At 39.4% G+C, this 26,095-nt stretch overlaps 1 protein-coding gene across 2 annotated transcripts in view; it reads left to right on the forward strand.

The window, feature by feature from the left end:
• HMCN1 (hemicentin 1) overlaps window positions 1–26,095 on the forward strand; it is a 411,512-nt gene that overhangs the window by 190,357 nt on the left and 195,060 nt on the right. For both annotated transcript variants that reach the window (XM_037034954.1, XM_037034953.1), the window contains exons 12-18: window positions 3,529–3,670; window positions 4,752–4,879; window positions 7,724–7,837; window positions 13,843–14,001; window positions 20,712–20,906; window positions 23,757–23,852; window positions 25,245–25,372. In XM_037034954.1, the coding sequence (XP_036890849.1) occupies window positions 3,529–3,670; window positions 4,752–4,879; window positions 7,724–7,837; window positions 13,843–14,001; window positions 20,712–20,906; window positions 23,757–23,852; window positions 25,245–25,372 (962 nt within the window). The remainder of the gene's footprint in view (window positions 1–3,528; window positions 3,671–4,751; window positions 4,880–7,723; window positions 7,838–13,842; window positions 14,002–20,711; window positions 20,907–23,756; window positions 23,853–25,244; window positions 25,373–26,095) is intronic.

Consider the following 26,095-nt stretch of genomic DNA (forward strand, 5'->3'; position numbering starts at 1 on the left):
ATATTCTTTCCAGGGTGATGGTAAGTTTCTCACCTTCTGAAAGCTGATGTCATCCCACTGGTATGTTGCATACAGACTTATTTCGTGACCCCAAACAACACCCTATATCCAGGCTTTATTTGAGAAATGACCTCGCAGCCCTCTGCATCCTGGTTTGGGTAGCTGATATTTATTTTCACTTTGATATCTGAACTCCAGAGCATACCAGTGGGATTCTGGCTGGGAGAAATGCCAGGTCATTGCTGGCAGACTCCGTCGGAAGAACCACGTTTACACAGAAATCTCGGGAGCTGTTGTATCTTTGCAGCGGTCCTATGTCAAGACATGAGAAACATTTTATTTTAGGAAGATGAGACTGAAGAAGTGTGGGGTTTCGGTCAATTCCAAAAAGAAAAAAGTGTTTGTTTCCCCTCTCAGCCCCTGAAGATTGTCTGTGACGCCCCCACAGTGTGCATAGCCATCTAGCATTTCAGAACTGACGGAGTCCAGATGGAATCACAATTTGAACTTACAGGCCATGGCCAGCCTGCCCTTGACCTCACACATTTCTCTAGCCCTATGTTCACCACGAAGAATCTATGGGGTAATGAGACTGTCAACCAAGTCCACAGGCTGGAAAAACCCTTAGAACATTAACATTTGAAAAACACAATGTAAACAGGAAAAAGGGGGGACAGTTGTAAGCTGCTAGAGACCATGCGCTATTAGGTTTTTTTTTTCAGTTATGGAGCTACCCAGTCTAGCAGCGCTGCTCTGTGTGCCTTTCAAGTGTATGGGGATTCCACAGACTAAATTTTTCTTTAGTCTAAAGAAAAGAAACTAAGCCACAGCTTGCAGACTAATTTATGGTACAGATATGTCATAAATATATCCAAATCTAACTGAGTAACTGAATTTTTTCAAATTTCTTTCTTTATAATAAATTCGATGGAAAGCTGACACCAGGCATATCTGTTTGGCTTGTCAGTGTATCTGTCTCTCTAAGTCAGCACAGAGCGTGGAACATAATAACTGTGCGTGAAAATCCCATGTTGTTGAACTAATTTATTTTTGTTAATATTCATGACATCTATTCCAAACACTGTGGAAATGAATTTATTTTTATTTATCTTATTTTTTTTAGATTTTTAAAAATTTTATTTATCTTTAGAGAGGAAGGAAAGGAGAGGAGTAGAAAAACATCAGTGTATGGTTGCCTCTCATGAGTCCCCTGCTGGGAACTGGCCTGCAACCCAGGCATGTGCCCTGACTGGGAATCGAACTGTGATTGTGTGATTCGCAGGCCCACGCTCAATCCACTGAACTACACCAGCCAGGGCTTATTTATCTTATTAAGTGTAGGATATTTACACTAAGACAATTGTTTTATATTTTTAATGGTCCCTTTTTTGAAAATTAGGCCTTTACATCTAATATTATAGATGTAAATCTGTAATTGAGTAGACCAGATATATCAACATCCCAGTTACCCCAGAGAATTTCTGTGTCATTTTTGACAATAAATTTTTGACTTACTGTTTCATTTTCAAAAGTCTTTTTCTGCCATAAAAGTGGAATACCATCAGAACTTTGAATAACGAATGTTTTCTGTTAAGCTGAGGTCCCATGAATCTATGTGCATGAGGCAAATGATCACTGTAGCAGGATCCTGAGAGGCTGGCAGGCACAAAACTCCCAGAGTCAAGTTAGAGTTTGGGAATGGCCCCGTATTCCATCAACACTTTTAAGTACCTGTTATTCACAAGGCACAGTGTAACGTGCAAGGGATGTGAAGGATAGACTGTAATGCCACGCAGAATAATATGAACGACATAGTCGCTACCTCCACACATTTATACTCTGACAAATACACAGAAAGCACAGCTCAAACAAAGCAGTCAGCATCGGGAGAGGCTGTGGCTGCCAACCTGGGTTCACTGTATAAAAAGAGGCAAAAAGACCCCATCGTGGGGCTTAGCCTGCACACCGGCTTATACTGAAGTTCCAGACGGGCAGACAGAAGCCAGTGGTCGGCTGGTGGGGGTAGGTGGCAGGAGGCACAGCGTAACCACTGGAGACACAGAAACGTGGTATCAGAATCAAATTCACTTTGCTCTCAAAGGCAAGGTACTTCTCCTGCTTTCATTTATCTCTGGCTGCTTTGGTTTCTCTCTGGCACTGATGGGGCAAATCCCTGATGGGGGGGTCACCCCACCCAGAAAGCTCCTTCACAGTGTCCACCATGGCCACAGTCATCTGCCTACTGCGCCACCTCAGCCCAGCGGTGGAGCATCACCAGCTGGTTCATCCAGCCCTTGAGATAAAGGGTCTCCAAGAGCTGGAGGTGTGTCACCGCTGTGTCGTCATGTCTCACCACCAGAGTGGGTGGTGCCATGGGCCTCGGGGAGGCCCTTCTCCAGTGCTGTGTACAGATGGCCAAATGGAAGCTGGTCTGCATGGGCCCTGATCACGTCCCTTGGGGGAGTGTTCTTCATCACCCGTGGAACCCCAGGACCACAGTGACCAGGATGGACTACGTGGGCCAGCGCAGGGTCAGGGAGAGCCTCAGAGTGTGGGTCTACCCTGGGGGCACATGGAACAACAATGGGGACCTGCCAGCTTTCAAGAAAGATGTCCTTCACCTGGCCATGCAGGGCAGGCAGTCCTTATCCCCGTGATGTATTTCACCTTCTACAGCCCAAGACGACAGTTTGCTTCAGGAACAGTCCAGGCAGAGGTGCTGGCTACCACCCCCAGCAGGGGCCTCACCATGGCTGACATGCCAAGCGTATGGACCCTGGCCACCAGGCCACGAGGACCACCTTCTTTCACATATCTGAGATGCTCCAGGAGAAAAGGATCACTGTACACCTGGTGCCCAGCCTGCCCAGTGGCTAAACCCAGGAGCTGGGCAGGACCTGGCAAGTGACTGGACAGAGGAACTCCTTCACACGCCTTCACCTCTTAGATGCCAAAATTATCATGTCCTACTCCAGCAGCCCTCCCACCCCCAGCTCTTATTTGTCACTAGCCTTGGGACCAGGCCCCTGGCATCCTCTCAAAGGAGAGTCAGCCAGACTTTCCTCAGTCTCGCAGGGCAGGTCCAAGACAATCCTCTTGCCTTCAGAATCCAGGGGTAGGAGCTGCCTGTGGGGCTCCATCCAGATGGACTAGGCCCTGGAAAGAATGGCCAGAGACAGCCTCCTGCCCTCCTGCCCCAGGCCTGTAGGGTGCATAGACAGGCTTTAGGGTCCTGGCTACAGCTTTCATCAGACTCTCAGGGAGAGGAGGGGTTCCGGGGGAGGTCCAGGACCCCTGTACAACCTGGGCCTCAGAGAGCCAGAAACCAGGGGCTGCCCCTCCTTGGGGTAGCAAGGTCTGCTGCATCGGTACTGCACTCCGCTGGTTCCTTTGCATAAGTGAACTCTTGCAAGTACAAAGAAAAGTCGGGGAGGGGTGGTGGTGAGAAGCCTACCAGTCTGCTGACTGAAGGAGCTCTTAAAATCAGGGTAGGCTGGCATTTCACTCTATGTTTCTTTTTATTTGCAGAACCGCCCAAAGTCACTGTGATGCCCAAGAACCAGTCATTCACAGGAGGGTCTGAGGTCTCCATCATGTGCTCTGCAACAGGTTACCCCAAACCAAAGGTCGCCTGGACCGTGAATGATATGTTTATCGTGGGTTCACACAGGTACTGGGTTTGTATCATGTTCTTTATTTTTACTGAGAAAAGTGAAGGAAATTTAGGGGAAAAAAACTAGTCTGAACAAATCCCTATCATTAAGAGAGGTTTGACCCAAACCCACAGCTTTTGATTTTCTAAATAGGCAAGGAAATGTCAATAAAATATGAATCACAAAATGTCAATAAATGATAGATCTATAGGATTGGAGGTTCTGAAGTCTTGAATTCAATAGTTGGGGTCAAGTGCTTTCCAATACTTTGTGTTGCAGACATAACCCTGAGACACATGGTTTGCCTTGAGTATTTGAAATGAGGGTAATAAACTTTCTGTGGGGTTAAGTAGTGTGCAATTTTCACCCTGGGATTTAGGAAGCAAAGTACAGAAATAGCTGTAAATAAAGTGTATGCAGGCATTCTTTGTAATACCCGTTCACTTTTGCCATACTCCATTGAAATGTGCTTTTTTTTCTACTGGATGCTTATAAAAGACACTGACTCCTCTCACGTTCAAAGAGCGTCATGAACATGTGGGACATAAACAGTGACATTTCCAGCTATTGGGCTTCTATTACTCTGGGTCTGGCGTGAGGGAGAGGGCTCAGGTATGAGCCAGATTCTGTGCTTAGACTCAGCAGTGACTCATTGAGTGACACCAGGCCTAGGGTCTCCCACATTTTCATTTTGGGGAACCATTCAGCATGGCGGTTCACGTAGAAAAAAACGACTGAGTTCAGGTTTCGCTTTCTCCTCTTACTAAGTCTGACTTTGGGTGACTTATTGAACCTCTTTGCTCACCTGTAAAACAGAGATAATAATAGTATCTAACTTATTGGGTTGTTTTGAAGATTTAAAACATTAATAAATGTACAACTCTTAGAGCACTACCTGGTTCATAGCAAGTACTGGATACATAGAATGTATTGTTGTTATTATTATTATGATGATATTTATGTTTATAAAATGAGATGTTAGTCATTTCTACTTCCACCACTAAAAATATCATTCTAAAATATTTGAAAATATTTGGAAGAAAGATTCCTGATACTATTAGCAGGGTATTATCAATTTTGTTTTCTTTATGCCCATAGGTATAGAATGACCTCAGAAGGCACCTTATTTATCAAAAATGCAGTTCCCAAAGATGCAGGGATCTATGGCTGCCTAGCGAGTAATTCAGCTGGAACAGATAAACAGACTTCTGCCCTCAGATACATTGGCAAGTATAATCAGTGTAAAAGACAATTAAAATAGGATGAATGTCATATTAAACAATGTAAAAGTACTTTGCTGAGAATATTAGGAATGAGTTATACCTAGCCTTATGATTTATTATTCATTTTCGCACAATGATGAAAGCAAATGTTGTAACTACTTTTAGTTAAAAGTCAGGAAATGAATAGCTTCATTAAGAAAGCAAGAAAACCAAATTCATTCATTAGGTTGAGTAGTTTTTTGGTGGAGTCTATAGGGTTTTCTATGTACACTATCATGTCATCTGCAAACAGTGACGGCTTTATTTCCTTCTTTCCAATTTGGATGCCTTTTATTTTTCTTGTCTGATTGCTGTGACTACAACTTCCAATACTATATTAGCTAGAGTGGTGAAAGTGGACACCCTTGTCTTGTGACTGATCTTAGGGGGAGAGCTTTTAGTTTTTGCCATTGAGTATGATGTTGGCTGTAGGTTTTTCATATATAGCCTTTATTATGTTGAGGTGTGCTCCCTCTAGTCCACTTTGCTGAGTGTTTTTATCATAAATGAGTGCCGTACTTTATCAAATGCTTTTCCAGCATCTATTGATATGGTCATGTGGTTTTTGTCTTTCATATTGTTTATGTGGTGTATTACCTTTACTGATTTGTGTATAGTGTGGGAGATTTCCAGATTGTCCGCAAAGTTGTCTTTTCACAGTTCCTCTCTTTTCTGCAGTATTTCACTTACTAATTAGTAAAGCCAATATACATTGTAGTTTAATTAAACTTCTATTTTATATTTTCTACTTATATTCAAAACTGTTCATGACATTTCTGTCATTTATCTTTTCTAGATATTTCTTTCACTTTCACCTTCAGTTTTCCTGCCAAACTCATTTATTAAAGATGAATTTATTATAGTCATCCAATAATATAATATTCTATAATGTAATATGATATAGTCTAGTATATAATATAATATTCTAATATATAATATTACACAATCAAATAATGTATAATATAGAATAGAATATTTTTTCAATTTAATTTGGTCTTTCTTAAAGAAAGAAAGACCAATGGCATCGATGTTCAATGTTAGTTTGTTAACTGAATAATTGATGGCTATTTGCCATTCATATTAAGGTAGTGAAACAGGCAGTGGAGAGGAAGGGGTTATAGAGTTATAGTTGGTATGTATGGGTGAGGGAGGTAACAAAAGTGTCATAAATATTGCACCTGAAAACTGGGAAAGAAATGGTCTCATTTCTAGAAATGGGGAAGGCACAGGACAAATAAGTTGAGAAGGGAAGAGGGCTCAGATTTAGAGGTAGTTGGAAATGTTCACAGAACACCCAGCTGGAGACAGACAGGTGGGAATGTAGAAAGGAGGTTGAAACAGACTCTGCATTCGTTTTTAAAGAAGCCAAACTATGGAACCCATGTATTTAATTTATTTTTACTTGGAACGTATAAAATGCAGTGCTAGAGATTGTGGAGTGTAAAATTTTTTAGTGTATGTTACCCAGAGTCCTTATTTTAAAGTGCTTGCATAATGGGAGCGGATGTTCTTAAAGAATGATAATAAGGCAGACAAGTATGTATTACAGTGGAAGGTAGGTGGAGGGGAAGATGAATCCTACTAGGGAACTTGAACATATTTCTCAAACGACACAGGATTTAAGCTCAGTGTGGAAGAATGAGTGAGATTGAAGGGGTTGTGACAAAGGGCATTTCAGGCAGAAAAAATGTCTTTAGCAAAAGCAGGACGGTGGAGAGTGGGGCATATTTTGGAGAACCAGTGTCGCACCGTGCACTGTGATGAGTAAGAAACCTTATGGAGGGTAAGGTAATATTACCAGTTATGATCTTTGAAAGCCAAATAAGGAATTAGGAAAAACTAACAAACAAGACAGCTCAGTTGATTAGAGCATTGTCCCAGTATGCCAAGCTTGTAGGTTCAATCCCTGGTCAGGGCACATACAAGAAAAAAACAATGAATGCATAAATAAGTGGAACAACAAATCTCTCTCTCTCTCCCTGTTCCCTCTCTTTCTCCCTCTCTCTCTCTCTGTTAAAAAAATCAATAAATAAAAAACTAAAGGTCTTCTAGTAGAGGAGTAACCTGATCTTTTAGAAGCTAACTCTTTTTTAAACTGACCTCAGTTCAAGTTAGAAAGTTCTAGAAAGTCTGGTTAAAAGAACAATGTGTGAGTGAACTAAAGCATTAGGCAAAGGGAATGAAGCCAACAGAGCTAAAGAAGGAAACTTAGAGAATGTCTATTGTTAACATCAAAGAGAACAACATAGTCAAAACTGGGAGACTACTTTTTGTAGGTGAGATGTTTAAACTTGGACTACAGCTATCTCTCTGTAGTTAAACACGATTATGCCTGAATCACACACAGAATGTTATAGAACAGATTCCTTTGCAGTTGTATTATCCTTAAGTCTCAATGTAGTCAAGTCAGTGTTAGCGCCATTGCTCTTTTGCTGTATTTTCATTACTATTATCCTTCTTTCTGCTCCTTTAGTATTGTTTCTAAAAGAGGTGTTCAGCTTTCTAAATTTTTTTCCTTTTATACCTCTTTTTTCCTAAAGCCTGTTCAATTAATTTTCTAAACGTTTCGGGCTCCATTTTATCAGAATTATTTTGGTCTAATATGTTTTTTTGGCCTCCATAAATAATTGTTTCAACACACATCTACATGCATATGCTTGTAAGAATTCCTTCCTGTGTATAAACACTGAAATAACCACATGTGAATGAATAATGATAGATGGTTTTATTGGTTCACCTAGTACATGTAGACAATATGCATGTGACATTATGTTCGACATTAACTGTTTGTATGTTTGTTGTTTTCAGAAGCCCCAAAATTGATCGTAGTTCAGAGTGAGCTCTTGGTGGCCCTTGGGGACACAACAGTTATGGAATGTAAAACCTCTGGTGTTCCTCCTCCTCAAGTGAAATGGTTCAAAGGTACATTTCTTAAGTATGTTCCTGTCTGGACTTTGTTTTGTTTTGTCTTTTTTTTTTTAGAAAAATGATTAGTTAAAAGTTTCTTTTGGTGTGTGACTTAGCAGCCCCATAAAATGTGTTTATGATCTCACTAGAGACAATAGGTTAACATCCTGAACTCTGAATTTCAGGATTTGCCATCTGGTGTGGATTATAGGACCGTGAAAATCAAAGCAGGAAAAGTTCGCCTTTGCTAATCCAGCTGAATGTTCTCTTTGTTAGTTTAGGATTGTTTCCTGAAAAAAAAATTGTCCAAGAAAATGGTTCAGTTAACACTGAAAATAGCTTCACTGATTTCAGTTCCCTTGTAAGATAATGGCTCTTACTATTAGAAAGTTTTCTAGATCCTCAAGCATACCTTCAATAAAGTACTCAAAGAAAGACACATGTTGAAGCTTAAAATTGAATGACACTTGCAATAAATTTATAATTTGTCTGTCTGCCTTTGTAACAAAGATACACCCCTGTGATTCTATAAGAGAACAACTGTGTACTGCTTGTCCTTCGTCACACCCTCTCAGGTCCTGGTCCAAGCCCAGATGCTGACAGTGTGTATCTGCGCAAAAATTTCCTGCTTCTGTTTCTGTCCCCATTCTTCCAACTCGTGAGAAAGAAATATTCCCACAAACACCCCAACAGGGAGGTTGCTAGGATTATTGAGATACTGTTTCCAAAATACCTTTTAATCTTCATGTGAAAAATGCTAAATAGTACAAAGCAGTATTGTTATGATTCTGTTTGTTAAGTCACAGACATTTCCATAGCAACGGGTTGATGTCATAATCACAAAAATTATTAATTCACCTCAAGTTCAAATGCTTGGGGAACATGAGGTGAAAGAGAAAGGCTTTGTGTAGAAAACAAACCCTTTTAAATAACACGAATCAAAAACAGGGAGGGAAACTAGGAGATAATAGCATTTTCAATGTTTTTCCGTGTTACATGATATTTAATCTTTATGTTTTCTCTGATAAGAAAGCATTTCTGGATTTGCTTCTCAGCTGGGTTTAGTTCAGTTTACATAAACTAATTCCACTTATTAAAAAATGCTTAAATCTTTGAATTATAAAGGAAATAGATATCAATTTCAAGTTCATATCATACTTAAACAGATCCCCAAACATGTATTATAGAGGCAGTACTTTATGTCAGTCAGTAGAGTAGGTTAAAAATTAAAAAATTTAAAAGCAATGGAACCTGCTGATTTCTCTGCAGTCACAAAGAAGGTCTTTTATTCTCCAAAATTGAGGCTAGTTTCCTAAATAACTTAGTGTTCATGTCAGTTGTGGTTCCAAAAATGGCTTGAGAGCTAAAGGAAGAGAGAGGGAGTCATGCGGCCACTTCAGGGAAGATTCTAGAATTGGCTTCCTTTTAGTTTCTTCTTTCAGCCATAGGTGTTGGAACTTAATAGGCCCAATAAATAATAACCCATTTCTCTAAGTTATGAACCAACAGAGCTGGAACATGGGCATTAAACCCTGACAGGCCATATTGGAGAGCATGCCCCAGCATTTGTTAACAATAGACAGAGTGCCCCTGCTCCCCACTATCAGGCCAGCTTACTCTTATGCTTACTTATAAGCAGAGTCTGGATCAGCAAAGGCAAAGCTAGTGGACAAACTGTTCTATGTGCAGACGGCTCCAAAAAGGGAGCAGGAGGACGTACCTGCCCTCCCTGTCTCACCGCTGAGGTGAGACCCCAGAACGTGGAGAGAAATCTTACCTGATAGAAACTACAAGGGCAAAGAAGAATCGTTACCCTAATCATAAGGATACTTTTTAGGCATACCATTTTTCAGGCAGTTCTGACTGAAGAAAGCTGGTGGTTATTTATTTGTTTCGTTAGTTATTATAAGAACATGAGGTCTACCTTTTTAACACATTTTATTTTTTTAAAGATTTCATTTATGTATTTTTTAGAGAGGAGAAGGGAGGGAGAGAGAGGGAGAGAAACATCAATGTGTGGTTGCCTCTCGGGCGCCCACTACTGGGGACCTGGCCTGCAACCCAGGCACATGTCCTAGATTGGGAATTGAACCAGTGACCCTTTGATTCACAGCCTGACAATCAACCACTGAGCCACACTAGCCAGGGCTAGTTTCAAGGGTGTAATACAGTAGTGTTAACTACAGGCATTACGTGGTACAACAGAGCTCTAGAACTTACTCATTATGTATCACTGAAATTTTATACCTGTTGAACAATAACTCCCCCTTTTTCCTGCTCCCCACCCCACCCCTGGCAACCACCATGTGTTAGTAAGTTGTATTCCATTCAGACCCTCAGAGAAATGGAATTCCATTAGTACAAATGGCCAGCAAAGCCTTAGATTTTTCATATTTAGAAACGAGCAACATTAAGTGGGTTCAAAAGAAAATCAGAAACACTATTAAAATGTTATATAAAGGATATTTCTGCTAAAATATTAAAGGAATTGGACTTATTTGTTTAGATCAGTGGTTCTTAAAGTCTAGTTAGTCAGGGATGTCTCCAGGTTCCCCATAGTTCTCTGCATAGAATCCAGGAGATCCAAGTCATTTTCCTAGTGATGCTACTCAGATGTTATGTGTCTTTGGCACACACTGTCTCCTGAGCATATACTGGAGTTTTTGGAGGCCATGTGACATCCAATAAAGTGAATGCAGGGGCAAGTTTGAACACTCAGCTGTCTTTTATTAAGCTGGAGATTATTCTAGAGATTTGAAAAAGTGTGCAACAATGCCACTTTTCTCACTGACTTCATCTTGTTTGGGGAAATGTAATTATTTTTTCATAAAACATGTTCATTATGTCAAACTGCCATGAGTTGATTATTTTAAAAGAAATGTGTACATTTAAAATTCTCCCAGTTTCATTTTCTAAAATGCTACATACAAGTAACTATAATCCATAACAAAACTTTGTGAAGTCCCCAATAATTTATAAAAAAACCATGGAGACAAACATTTTTGAGAACGACTTCTAAAAGGATTTTATGACAAGAATAATGAGATCTCTGTTGGTCTTTACATGACAGAGACCAGAATTGAATTTAAACTACAGCTAGTCATGATTGCTAAATCCTAGAATAGATGGTCGGGAAAATTTATATACAGGGTCCGGTAAAAGTAAGGGCCCTGCTGGAGTGTGGTGGGTAGGGTAACAATATGGGTCTCATAATTTACAGTTTTCATTTGGGTATTTCACCTAAAATGTCATATGGTGTGCTTGAATGTGGTGTTGTTATGTTACAGAATTACATGCTTATGATTTTGTAATAAAAGATTTTGTAATAAAAAGGGGTGTTATTTGTGCCTGGCCCAGTATATTACTATGTATAGCATTCTTCTACTCTTATATTAAAACTAAAGCTTATTTCATTTCCATTGCATAGTTTTGTATTTCTCTATGGCTTCTCCATAATCTCATAACTAATTTTTTTTAGTAGAAATAAAGGAGAGAGTCTGATGTGAACTTGATCAGACCAGTGTTTTCCACTTGGCATTCTCTTTCGTTACTGCTATTCTTCAAACATTGCTATTTTGGAAAGAAAAAAAAAGTAATGAGCCAAAAGGTCTATATTTCATCCTGTTATGTGCTCTGACATATACAGAAGAAATAAAGGAGAAGGAAGTTCCAAAAATCTAAATGCATTGTAGTTGCAAACATTTTAATCCCCGATGAACAGCTAGGTCAGAATGCATCCTCCCTAAATGGGAGGAGAGTTTATGTCAACATCATCTGCTTTTATTTATGACAATTTCCCAGAGGCACATAGACACGCCTCTAGTTGCTTCTCTTTCTCATATTGTATGCAGTAGCAAGCTTGAGACGATTGGGGTTTTAGCATTGGAGTGCTGAAAATACTTTTATTTTGGCATTGGTGGTTGCTAATGTATTTGCATGTGCATGTTTTAAAATTTATGGCTCCTTTGACCTCTTTTCCTCCCCAAATTATACAAACAAAAAGAGAATTGTCTGTTTGTTGCTTCGAGTCAATTGATTGGTGTTTGTCATAAAGTCCCAGAGAATTACTAGTTCTGGGGTTTTCTTTGCCCATTATCTGCTAAGGAAGTTACTGCTGTGGCCTCAGGCCCAGGGCGCATGACTGGGCGGCTACTAAGTGACCTTTTGCAGAATATCTTTTCAGACTTGACATCTGGGCATGCTCTAAAACCCTGTGAGCAATGGACCTGAAATCCCCTGGAAGTTTTTAGGACCTCCTTGGAGTGTTTGATGTCACCCTTGACAAAAACAGATTAACGATGTGGAGACTGAGGTGGCAGTAAATACCAGTCCTGGGTATTTTTTTATGATACTTGTCATTCTGGTTAGTTCTGTTCTTGAGAGAGGCGATAGCTGGAGGAAGGGAAGCACGATAGCTGGAGGAAGGGAAGCACGAGAAGTGGCTACCCTAATGTACAGATATGTTGATGGGTGGCCTGCCTTCAAACAGGAATGGTTCTCAGGGGATTTGAGGTACTGCGAAAACACGCAGCCCAGACAGGTGACTCAGATATAACTAAGCTTTCTTGGGTCATCCCGCCCTCACTCTGAGGTCAAGTTCAACATGTAGTTCCATCCCCCACACATTTATCCCGTACCTGCTTGTCTCCAAACCCCTATAACTCCAACTTAGAGAACTTCGGTGAATACAAGATCTGTCCAGAGATAGTCCAGCCATTGTTAATATTACAGGAATGGTTTGCCTGGCAGCTGAGGAGAGTCGACTGGAATGCACATGCGTGAACAATGATGACTTCACTGTACTAGTCAGTGGGGGCAGTAGATGCCTTTGAGTGAGCATGTGTACTATGTGGCCATCACATTCAAAATGTCCGAGCAAGTAGAACAATGAATCTGCATCAGATTTTGCATTAAGCTTGGACATTTCTCCACGGAAGGTATTCAGATGATTCAGAAGGCTGCAGCTATACAAGGCAACTGGTGATTGGCAGCTTCATCATGACAACATACCTGCTCAGGCATCATTTCTCGTGTGCAGAGTTTTTTTTGAAATATCAAATCACCAAGGTGACTTACCCTCCCTACAGCCCAGATTTGGTGCCCTGCGACTTCTGGTTTTTCCTAAAATGAAAATCTGAAATGACAACATTTCAGATCATTGATGAGATTCAGGAAAATACAACAGGACAGCTGATGGTGATTGGGAGAACGGTGTGAGGTCCCAAGATGCCTACTTTGAAGGGGACTGAGGTGTCATTGTCCTGGGTACAATGTTTCTTACGTCTTGCTTCTTCTTCAATAAATGTCTCTATTTCTCATCTTACTTGGCTGGGTACTTTTTGGACAGACCTTGTAATACATACTTAGTAGAGGTATCCTGGAGATCGATATGACACCTCTCTTAGCTATTGTCAGAAGCTTCTTATCCATTCTACCAATAAGCTCTTCCCTACTCTATTTAGCTAGCTGTGGTTCCTTCCTACCCAGACATCCTCAGAATCCTCTCACACAAAATCTAATAGCACTTAGCGAATCATAAACCTGGTCATTAACCAAACCAAGAACACCTGTGATCTCCTAACCATTTCGGGGGTAACTGAAATTCAGCCCTGCCACAGATGGTGGAAGTCTCTTTTCAACCCTCATCTCCTGTTCCCCATCCCCCCTTACTAACATAGCCATGTGACAGCCACCATCCTGTCCCAGTCCCCCAATGTAGCTTCAAAGAGTTTGCTCTGATTTAGGTACCTATGCATTAGGAAAGACTTGTCCATAAATCACTCAGGGCCAGATTTTTGGCCATACGTTAGCTCATAGAATTATACAGACTAATAAATCAGCTGAGTGCCAAGAAACACTTCATTCTTTCACTGCAAAAACATTGTTTAAGTGTCTGCATTGTGCCAGACACTTGTATTTAAAAATTTTACAATCGGTTTTTAGAAGTTTTGAAACCAAACCAATAGCAAACTATGTAAATACGTTCAGTGTTTCATGTTCTCCCCTTTGTTTTGACCTAGGGGATCTTGAGCTGAGGCCCTCAACTTTTCTCATTATTGATCCTCTCTTGGGACTTTTGAAGATTCAAGAAACTCAGGATCTCGATGCTGGTGATTACACGTGCGTAGCTGTCAATGACGCCGGAAGAGCAACCGGCAAGATAACGCTGGATGTCGGCTGTAAGCATCCCCACTCTGACAGACAAGTTTGTTTTAACATTGATCCGCTTTCATTTTTTTCTGTGCTCATAACTTTGAAACAACTGGCTGGAAATATTAGTCAGAAAGGTGAAATTAGACTTAGCATTTATGACTACTAATATAATAATGGTAGGTAGCATTAACCAGGTGCCTTCTGTGGACGATGCATGATGAACTTATACATGTGTTATCTCATTAAATGCTCATAACCATTTTAAGGGGAAGGTATTATCATTGTCTCCATGATGTAAATAGGGAAATGGAGGGGTAAATAGGCTAAGCAGCTTGACCAGGGTCGCAGAGGTACGGAGGGGGCAGAGCCTCAATGTCTGAACCCAGGTTGTCTGACTTCAGAGACTGTAGGCTTCCTTGGTATATCATCTGTTGCCAAAATTTTTTCAATCCGGAATCATTCATTCCGACACCAAATTCCTAAGTAATAACATCTGGAGGCCATAAATTAGACCTTGGCCCTGGACATAATTTGGAGATGTTGATGACAGCAAAGGTAGCAGATTGTGCTTTTACTTTTTTTCCTAAAAGTCATTGCTAGCCATGACTTCTCAGTGTATAAAATAAAGTCCTAACTACAAATAAATGTCACTCATAATGCGAAGGGCACAGCATGTGCACGACAAGTATAATCAGATTACTCTAGAAGTTTGATCCTCCTTCTTTTGTCTCTCCATCTCATGAAAAAAAATTTTACACAGTATGGCAACCCTTGAAATAAAACAGAGCTTGCTTTGTAGGAAAAAGAACCTGGCAGCTTCATTTTAACAGATAATTCAAACATTTGCTTCACTTAAACTTATATAAACTATGACATTTGTTAAGTTGTATTTTCATTTATGTATGACGATGTTCATGCCAAAGCTGTTTTTTTTTTTAACAAAAGTTAGGGACTCTAGAGAAAATCTCGAGGATAAAAATCATACAGAACATTTTGGTTCTATTATCTTAATTCTTTAAATGAAAATCATGGCCCTTAGCTTAATATTTTGTATCATATAAAGTAACATTTTTTTCTCGTGGGATCTTACATGGGCCCCTTGCCGTAGGCTGTCTGGTGAACATTCTGCCTTCTTAGTAATTATGCCTTTGGAGCAGAATCAACAAAGCTGAAAATGGTCACAAAGACTACTCTAGAATCTGCCCAGGGTATATGGCAAGATATGCTGGAACCATGACTAAACTTCATGGTTATTAAGAGAAGTGCCTTGGAAGTAAGACTGGAACCTCTGGGTGCAGGGTATGGAATCTACCAGGAGAGTGTAAAACACAAGGAGTGTTTTTAGCGATGTAAGGCGCAAATGAGGAAGGTCACTGGGTCAAGAATTCGTGTTTCCAGGAAATCTACAAAGTACATTCCTCGGCATTTTCTAGTTCTGCTTCTCCTTCCCTCTGGCACACAACATTCTTTTTTTTTTTAAGGGTTCAAAAACAATGTTTTATTTATTTTATTTTTTTATTGTTGTTTAAGTACAGTTGTCTCCATTTCCCCCCATGACTACCGCCCACTCCAGCCATCCCCACCTTCCACCCCTGATCTCACCCCCTCTTGGTTTTGTCCATGTGTCCTTCGTACAGCCTTCTTTTCAAGTTATCTAGTTCTGGTGGGACTAGCTAAGGGAGAGGGAAAGAGCCTCAGTCATGGTTCCCAGCAAAAATGGAATGACTCCCTACCCCCCTGCAAGAGAGAAAATGAAACACCTAAGACATTAATTTGCTTACTTACGGCCTTCTTGCTAATCTTTTCAGCTTCTGGACTTGCCAAGTTCTGTCTTCTGACTAGCAATAAGCCATCTAAACCATATAAGGATTAGGGCTATCTCCACTGGAATGACTTGGGCTAGAAAGCATCCTAAGAAATGTTTTGTATGTATCCTTTATTTCTTACACTGAACTTTGTTTTATCTCCAAGATCTTCACTCTACGACCCTTTCTAAAACAGAGGCTTTTTCAACTCTTGTTCCAGCGATTGTTCCAATGGAACCATTACCATAAACACAGTCGTTTGCTTACTCTAACCTTGATTATTGTTAATGATTGTCCAGTGATACTGAAGTCAGTGCCTTATGTTTCTGTCATGCCTTAACTATTTCCTCATTCGCTATTCAAGTCCTGGTTGTTGTACCTTACAAAGTGTGATTATCCACATAAAACTGTCATTCCATATCCCGGGACATACAGGATGTCACTGCCAAGATGTGTGCAAATGACAATGTGATGATGGCTGTGATTATCATGATGAAGTTGAAAAGCAAGCCAAAAAAAAAGAGCCCCCGATTTCCCCCAGAATGTTATCTAGTGGTTAAGAGAATGGGCTCTGGAAAGAGACGGGGTTTTCTGCCTGGCATTGAATAGCACCTCCCTGATGGGTTGGTTGTAAGGATAAATGAGACATCATTGCCACCCACCTGCATTCAGCATGTCAGTGGTTACTGCTGTTCTTCTGCAGCTGCTTAGTGGCACTTGTAGCAATAGGTGAATATTGACTTCACACACTGAGCAGTCACTTTGATACTCTGAGTCTTGGAAAATAATGTAGACATGCATATATAATAGTGGCATGATATTTCAGATTAGGGATTGGACTTCCAATGTGAAAGTCATTGTTTCCACTTGATTTTTTAAAAGGTCTTGAGACAAGTTAAGTACTACTATTAATAGTGAATAAGAGTATTCATTTTATTTTATCTTATTTTTTGGATTATGTGCACTTTATTATATTTTTGGTTTTTAATGTTTTTACTGTATTCTTTCCATTACCATTTAGTTCCCTTATACCCACCTCCTCCTGCAATGACCACACTATTGTCCACGTCCATGAGTCCTTTTTCTTCTTGCTTCCTCGACCCCCTCACCTCCTTGCCCTTTAGTTCCAAAACCATTGGGCATAAATCTAAGTAGCTTATGACTTAAGAAGGAAAGCATACTCTCTTCTACATCATGTAATTGTTTGGGGTTTTCAGATTGTTTTTTGTGGGCCTGTTACTTCACATTAGCTATATTAGATCAAAAATTTTTATTTTATATTATTGTAAAAGGACTTTAATATTATTCTTGAGTTCTAGCTTCTTGTGGTGAGTCTCCTGGTTTGTGTTTCTCATTATCATGGCTGTGAGTTGTGGACATCTCAGGTCAACAGGGAAAGTTACCAATGACTTTTATCCATCTTAAGAAGAGGTGGTGGATTCTGAAGTCATTTGGAAGAACAGAAGATTGGCCACATCAAACACAACGCTGGCCCGGCAGGGTTATTATTTGCAGCATTCCACACCACACAGGGTTTGAGTGGTAGACTGTGGCTTCATGTTTTGTGGTTTGGTGGAAATGACACAGTGTGTTCAGCGATGTTAGGAAAGAAAAATCTCTGTGTGACTAATATTATGCAAGCGTTGCCATAGCAGAGTATATTTAATTATCATTAAAGGAACTGGAATAATTTTATGGAATAAGTGTTAGAGCAAGATGGTCAACCTGTTTGTAACTGTTATGTTTTCACAATAATATGTACACACAGACACACCTATCAGTGACAGCACTGTTCGTGCATTAACCCTGAGCAATTGGCAAAGTACTTGTACACAGATATTTAAAGGATCACAGAAGAATCAATGTAATCCTGACAGACTGTATGCAGTGGCCAAAATTGAAATTAACAATATATCAGCTCTACAATATATATCATCAAATGATAATTACTATTTGGGTGATAAGTACTTGCTAAGTGATTAATAAACATTCTCTCTGTAAACAACATGAAGTCAGAAATGCTAGTATGCCCATTTGTTCATGGGGAGCTTTAGACTGGGCAGGTAAAATCATTTTCCAGGTTTACAGACTGAGAAGTAAGGGAACTGACATTTGAAACCACCTAATGGGCTGTGACTCCTGTGAGCAACACAGCCTCCTCCGTACCGCTCCAGGGTTTGGTACTACAGTCAATTCTGTTCCCTTTCCCCCAGTCTCTTAATGTCTTTGCCATCTACCCCTTGGAGTCTGAACTGGCCACACTCGGGACCAGGAAGTATTTAGGAGGCTTCTTGGCCTGAGTTAGGAGTTGCTTCGTTTTTGAGGTTCACTTGTCATTGATGCTATTTTGGCTGCTTACCTAGTTAGTGCCTGGTACTCTCGTTTGCCTTGTTTTCTCATACCAGCACATATATCCCCTGACCACATGGTTGTCTTGTACCTGACACTGTTCCTGAAGCTTCTTCCCCCCAGATGACTTCTCCTGTCTTAATTGAGTTTTATGGGCACAGCTTGAGCTTCGCTTATCCATTTATATTGCAGTTGTTCTTGGCTTTCTTAGTTCTGAAAATTCTCATTTGTCTCCATTTCCAGCGATGGCTCAGTTCTGTTAAGTCAGTAAGCTTGGCTTTCTCCCAAGTCCTCGGTTGATCCCAGGCTTCTGCATATTTTTTTGCTCTTCTGGATTTATTTTCTGTCCCATCTCCACACTCCCCTACCCCCACTCTGAGCCTAACACTTCCTGAGACTTTTACATTTAACCCCAATTTTTCTGAAAAGCAATGAGCGCTTGAATTAATGGTCATAATCAGTTGGTCATTGTGACCAATGACCAATCACTTGTCAATGACCTAGTTAGAGAAAACTAACTAGGCCTTATACACCTAGAATAAGCAAACAGTGAGTTATTTTATGAATGATTTTAAAATAGGTTTATTTTGCCTATTAGTTTTGTAAGTCAAATTCCCATGTAGGTAGGCTAAAAAAAATCTAAGCAGATGCACTACTTCTTTTTAAAATCAGTGCTCGATTGTGGTATTTAACCTATTTTATTTAGGTCCAGTAAAGAAACAATAGGGTTTCTGTTTCCTTGAAAATGCATGTTAGAGGTTGACCCATGTTAAATGCATGGGTCAAGGTTGTCACTATCATACACACTTCTGCAAACACGCACATAGAAGATTATTGTTAAAGTGCTTTAATATTGATGGAATCATTCACCAAGATCTGGGAGTCATGCATCATGCACAAAGCACTGTGATACTTGCTATAAAAAGTAAAAATATGGTTGTGAAAATAAACTCTCCAGGGAAAATGAAACGAGTTGCCTAATAAAAGGATGACAGTGGCCACTGCAGCGAGAGGAGTGCAGAGCAAAATCTCTGAGATGTCGGAGAGGGAAGAAATCCTATTTATTTGGATGGTAAGAGGTGGTACTGAAGAGGGACCTTTTGACCTGGATTCAAGTATCGTCCCTATTTCAAGAGCCAAGATCAACGGCAGACATTGCATTTGAAAGGAAGGGCAGTAACACAGGTGCCCATGTGAGAAAGATCGATCCTTGTTTAGAGGGAAGAGATCTCACGGGCCAGAGAACAGGATTTGTGTAGGGACACTGTGGGAAATGAGGCTGTGACCTTGGAGCAGGTTCCTCATCTTTGACCAATAAAGAACTAATGCTGCTCAGAGGACAAATGTACATCTGAGTCCCAGAATGCTCATTGAGAAGGATAGACGTGATCTCTGTACCCATTTTTATTAGCCTGCTAATAAACAGCTCAAATATAGGCAGTTTAAAGAGCTCCTAGAAAAGGGGAGGCTTATAAAATAAGAAAGGGCGGTGACTCGGGAGTCAGAGCTACCTGATTTTCAATCACAGCTTCACTGCTCAACTCCATGTGACACTTAGCAAATGAACTATGTGTTGTTTCTCAGTTTCTTCATCTATAAATAGAGTAATAATAGTATCCACTGAAGAGGTACCTCTCCTCTTAGAGTTACACATAATCAGGTTTCATGAAATACCTCCAACAGTATCATATACATTTCTCCTTGCCTGGAGTCTCAAACATCGTTCATTACTCATAGTTCCGGAGGGCATACTGACAACCTCATGTATTCGGGCTTGCCGACAGCATCCTTCCCATGTTACATTTTTGTGTTTTCTGAGGCGTGCCTCTCACATATTTCTAATTCTTCCTCCAGGCATCCGTGGTTACCTGAGTTATGTGGATAATTATAGCCTTCTTATCTATAATTTTATAATTTCAGAACCATCTCTTAGCTCTAAGATTTTTAAGTACTCATTTTCTCTTTATCAAATACTATCATCTGTTACTTTAATTTGTATCACTAATCCCAAGCTTAAATGTCTTTAACCCAAAGATGTAAAAATAAGCAGTGTTGAGGAGCAAGAATGTGATATAGAATGGATATAATTTGTGATTAAATACTGTTAGCTTGCTATATAATGATCTACTAAAGAACAAACTCTGCTATGAATGAAGTTTATTTAAAAATTTGAGTAAGTTTGGGAGGTCTCAAAAATATTTCATTACAAGGCAAACTTGTTTATAAGAAAGCTTAAAGATTTGAGCATAACAAAGATTATGAGTATAACATAAGCTAAAATTGGATATAGATTTCTAAAATGAAAGATTTCATTTAAAGTAATTTCGATGTTAAAGTCTCACTCTTCATCATCCCTTTAAATAGTTGAAGTTCTTTGGGTCTGTATTCATTTATAAAGCAAAAAGAAATATCTTCCATTTCAGTAGCAGACAGGAGTACTTAAATGGTAAGTCTATACTATTATATGAATAGTGATTTGATTCACATTCAGTTTGTTGACGGTATAATAATTAAGTTTATATTTAATGTGCTCATATGCTATCCTAATGACTTTTTCTGTTGTTGTTTTAACTATCTTCTAGCACCTCCAGTTTTTATACAAGAACCTGCTGATGTGTCTATGGAAATTGGTTCAAATGTGACATTACCTTGCTATGTCCAGGGTTATCCAGAACCAAAGATCAAGTGGCGAAGATTAGACCACATGCCAATCTTCTCAAGACCCTTTTCAGTGAGTGCCATCAGCCAGCTAAGAACAGGAGCTCTCTTTATTTCAAGTAGGTTAAAGGAAATATATTTTTATATGAGTACACACATATATTATACACTCATGTTTTATGCATAGGTGTTGCTATGTTTAAAGTAGTGACTTGAGCTCGCCAGTACATTTGGTGTTTTTTCCTTTTGCATTGCACTTTAAACGTGCATTGAAGTCTTGTATGTGGGAATCTTCATAAGTGAAATTATATTTTATTTAAATATATGCCATATCAGAAAGGCTTATGAGGCAATATGACTTCCACATATCTCATTGTTTCTTATTGCAAAGAGGGGCACCTGAGCCTCACGTAGGTGGATAAGTGATCGTGTTGTATTGGCTTTTGCACCAACCGTTGTAGAGAAAGGTAAAATATTATGGATAGTGAATGTTAATGCGTTATTTTTGGCCCAAAATACACAACCACATGCATAGGGATCCTTTACCACATGGGAATTTCTTTATTAAAAACTGTATCTATCTGGAACAAAAGGTTAAAATAAAATGTCAAATGTTTCAGAATCCAAAATCCCTGTAAACTATTAAGCATCAGATATCTATTACCACTTTGTACTTTTTCAAATAATGTTAAGACTATTTGGATCGTGGCCCAGAGGAGTAGAAACATTTACATGATTAATTGGTTTTTTAAAAAAGTAATTGCATCTTTGTAGTATTTTGCATCAAGCCTCCAGTAATTGATTCCCGTGTTTATTAACAATACTAAATGCGCATTAACCACTTAAACTTTCAAATACAAATACAATTGTCTAATTACAAGAGCTTCAGTGTTCAGCTCTGTACTAGGCTCTGTGTTGACGACAGAGGTCAGATGTAGGGTGCTTCGTTCAGGCACCTTACAATCCACCGTCTGAACACACAGGCACAGAAATACCTACTGGGAAATGTTCACTGAATTGGGTCACGTTGTGCAGGACCTTAAGGGGCAGGCAAAGAAATGCATTTAATGAGATTGAAAAGGAGACCCCTAATTTTCATAGACGGGGAAAAGCAGGTGAAAATGCTGTTTCTGAATAACAATTCTGCCAATGGGAAGAGAGAGGGAGGAGTGGGGGGCTCGTGCAGCTATACAGGTGAGGGGACGGCAGGATGAGAAGCAGCCCGGAGGGAAAAAAATTAGGCCTATAAACAAATCAAGTAGAGGAGACAAAAGAACAGAAGAACAAAAGAGGGCACTGTATTGGCCAATGACAGCCCAGTTATCCAAATGAAACCACCTAGAATAAAACTAGTGATTAGACACTTCGTTCTCAGTAGTAGTTTGTATTTTGGCACAAATTAGTCCAAGAGTTGATAATATAAAAAATATCTTGCTTAGAAGCAGTGGGTGACTTGTGAAGCAGGCGGTTTGCTGAATTTCCCTTCGCTGGTGAAGGTTTGCTGTGGGTGAGAGTGGGCACTGCCTGAGTTTCCCAGAGGCTGCTCTGCAGTTAGTGTGCTTCCAGTGAACAGGGAGGCGTGGGGTCTTTTCACTGCGCATTATCTGAGAGGGTGTGGAACTCTTCCTAGAGGAACGCTGTGTTTTTCTCTGTCAAAAGCTCATCAACAGATTAAGCTGTGCTTGTTTTGGTTCTGATACTTGCACAGATGGCAGTCATTCCACTATGGAAAATCTTCTCTTGCCTCCCCATTGCTCACAAGACAAAAGCATAATCTTTATAAGACACCAGCCTACGTCTTCGGGTTCAGTATACTTCCTCACATTCTTCCTCTATCCCAACAAGCAATAACTCAGTGGTCCTCCTTCTGGTCCCCCAACATCATTTTTAATTAAAAGTATTATATGATATTCTGTGTATTAGCCGGAAAATTTCTTATATTTGCTCTATCTACATAACAAAAATCATTTTAATATCTCAAATGTACCACAAAGGAAAATAAAGTAATTTTATTAAAGTGATAGGTCTTCCAATTACTCTGTAACTTATCTGGTAATGTTTATATAATGTGCATACACAGTTACGTACATCACCATGAATTTGACAGATAAAATGCAGAATGATACAGGAGTGTGGGATTGATAACTCAAAAACTCCAAGCTGGTGAAGTGATTTTCTAAAATGGTGGATAATGTACTTTCTTTTTTCCACTTACACAGAATTAGGTTGTAAGCTTAGACGAGGAGGGGCAAAAGTAGGTTTACAGTAATGAGTATGTGAAACACAGTTTATTCTTGTATTATTATTTATTAATTATTGCATTATTTTCCATATAAACAACTATAAAGCTACTTTTGCCCCACCCTGTATAATTATAAGCTAAGTCATGAATCCATTGAATTTCCAATGGGACCTGTAGAAGTCTTGCTGAACTTGGGATAATCGTTCCTTTTGTGAATCCACCCTGTGCATTAGCTCCCTAGTGTTTGACCACTAAATACCAATAGACTCCCCAATTCATTGGGCCAACTAAGAAAATTTCCCCTGCAAACCTCCAAAATGCCTCAAAAGTGGTGGTGCAGCTTTCCATTCTTTCTGCAGACCAGTATTTTTCAAGTCATGCTCTTGCATTTGCAGCCCATTGGGTTTGGACTGCCCCTTCTACTCTACGTGCTGTTTAAGGTGCAGCTGAGGTATCACGTCCTATATTAAGCCTTCCTTAAGTTCTCCATGTGCCATCAGTCCGTCCTCTCTCAGCTCCTACAGCTCGTTGATTGAAACTCATACTGTGGCATTATTCGCGCTGTGGTATGAGTGTTGGGTTCGGAATGTCTCCGCCCCTAGAATGGGAACTACCAGAAGGCAGTACCATATTATCATCCACCCACAGCTCTTAGCGCTGTGCCTAGCACATAGTTGATGTTCCAGAGATGATGTTGAATGAGTAAAAATGATTTTCTTATTTGTAGACTTATGGGCAAGTGATAAAGGAACCTATATCTGTGAAGCTGAAAACCAGTTTGGGAAGATCCAGTCCCAGACGACTATAACAGTGACAGGACTTGGTAAGATCGGTTCAGTGCCGAGACCCCACACTCTCCGAAATCGTTAGCCTTTTTTTCCTACATCATCCGTTGCCTGTCCTATTTTCGTTTTTCAGAAAACCAGGTAAATATCTGACTACTGGATTAACCTTCCCTCCCCCACCATATTTCATATTTTATAGGATGTTAGAACTGAAAACAATCTTATACATCACCTGCCCTAAGCTTCTTATTTTTTCCTTTGAAGAAATGGAGGTCGATTTCAACAAAGTGATTTAAGGCTAAATATGAATATGTATACACATGCACACACATGTTAGCGTAATGGAGTTCTTTTTTGTTTACCTTTTTTATAGTTACTATTTTAGATCATATGGAATTATTTTGTGTGTGATATAAAGTAAGAATATAATATATTTGATTTATAAGTAGTAAGACATTTGTTTCAGTATCATTTATTGAGTATTCTCTTCCCACTGATTAAAGTGCCCATTTGATCACATGCTAAATTTGTGTCCCTATGTTTATCCCTTGGAATTCTATTTATGCACGAGTTCTACATTGTTTGAATTATTAGAGCATTTAGTGTGAGTTTTAAATGTCAGTGTATGTTTTTCATCAATACACTTTCATGAAATTTTCTTTATGTATCTTCCTTTATTCACCTACACGTACAGAAATTTTCCAAGTAGAATCTCTTATGCATTTTGCTTTGATTTATGTCAGATCTATTTATTGGTTTCTAGAGCAGAATATCTTTATAATACTTCTTTAACCTTCCATCTGAGGGAATCCACCTCATTTTATTTACCTGAGCAAATGACAGACTCCTCCCCAGTCTTAGCTTTTCTAGTTTTTTTCTTCACCAGTGAGTCCTATTTTCAGTTTTCAGAAGGAACTCTTACCATTTGCAACAGCATGGATGGACCTAGAGTGTATCATGCTAAGTCAAGTAAGCCAGTTGGAGAAAGACCAATACCATGTGATTTCACTTATATGTGGAACCTAATGAACAAAATAAACAAACAAATAAAATGGAAACAGATTAATATGTCCTGAAGGTGGTTCTGATGGCTCCCATTTTCCATTTGTAAATGTTTTCAGTTGCTCTCCACCTGTCTATTGAATACGTGGTGAATTTCTCCCCTCGACATTTCTGGCCTCCCAAGCCCATAGACATGGTCTGTTATACTTTCTCCACTTCTGTGCTATTACCTGTCCTCTTGCCATTCTCTTGTCTTCGTAGGGTCCTTTATCTCTATTTTCCAATTCACAGGCCTTTACATTTTAAAATCTTGTTTCTGAAAAATCACTTTTAAGAATATTATAGTGAGTAGCCATGTTGGCCTATGAAAGAGTTCGCCTTCCTTCTGGGTGACACAGAGTTGTCTGTGCCTGTTCTCTCTGACTCAGTTGCTCCGCTCATTGGAATCAGCCCTGCAGTGGCCAGTGTGATTGAAGGGCAGCAGCTCACCTTGCCTTGTGCTCTGTTGGCTGGAAACCCCATTCCAGAGCGCCGGTGGGTTAAGAACTCAGCCATGGTAAGAACACTTTAAACTCGTGCATTCCCATCCCTAATTTTCTAGAGTAAGAGGCAGTGTATGCCAACCACTGAAATTTCAATTTGATAAATATGCAAAAGTATACTTCATAAATGCACCAAAACTTCCCTTCATTATTAGTATGTTTATGTGGTTCATACTACTTTGGAACTCATAAGCCAGAGAAATAGTCAATAGTGTACTTCTCATAATTTTGCATTAAATGTAATGTAATAATAAATGCTTTTTTAGAATATGTAAAACCAAAACATGTATGAAGTTATTTTTATAGCATTTAATTATTTTTATATACTTTTTTACAATCCATAATGAGATGTTAATATTCTCATAAATATTCTTCCATTTTATGTATTGATCTTCATCATTAACTTCAATCATGTCTTTTATTGTGAACTCTTTTAAAATGTGGATCTATTTTGTATCAGTTTATAATTTTTAATTGTGAAAGGATGTGAAAGACTTTCCCAGCTCTATGGAATATTTCTATAAACATGCTATTTATGACAATAAAATTTCACCTAGTTCACAGCATCTTTCTCTTCCATTTTCCAGAGCAGTTACACTCACTCTCATATCTTAAAGTACCAATAAGAAGTGAACTGAGTCCATGCACTAAGTTGTAAGATGGTTAATATTCACATGCAAACCTGAGAAAAATTAGTACACCTCAATGGACACTAAATGCCCTTATAACATAGGATG

The sequence above is a fragment of the Sturnira hondurensis genome, unplaced genomic scaffold, assembly GCF_014824575.4.
Source record: "Sturnira hondurensis isolate 20B ecotype Veracruz unplaced genomic scaffold, ASM1482457v3 Scaffold0022215, whole genome shotgun sequence".
In the NCBI taxonomy this organism is placed as follows: domain Eukaryota; kingdom Metazoa; phylum Chordata; class Mammalia; order Chiroptera; family Phyllostomidae; genus Sturnira; species Sturnira hondurensis.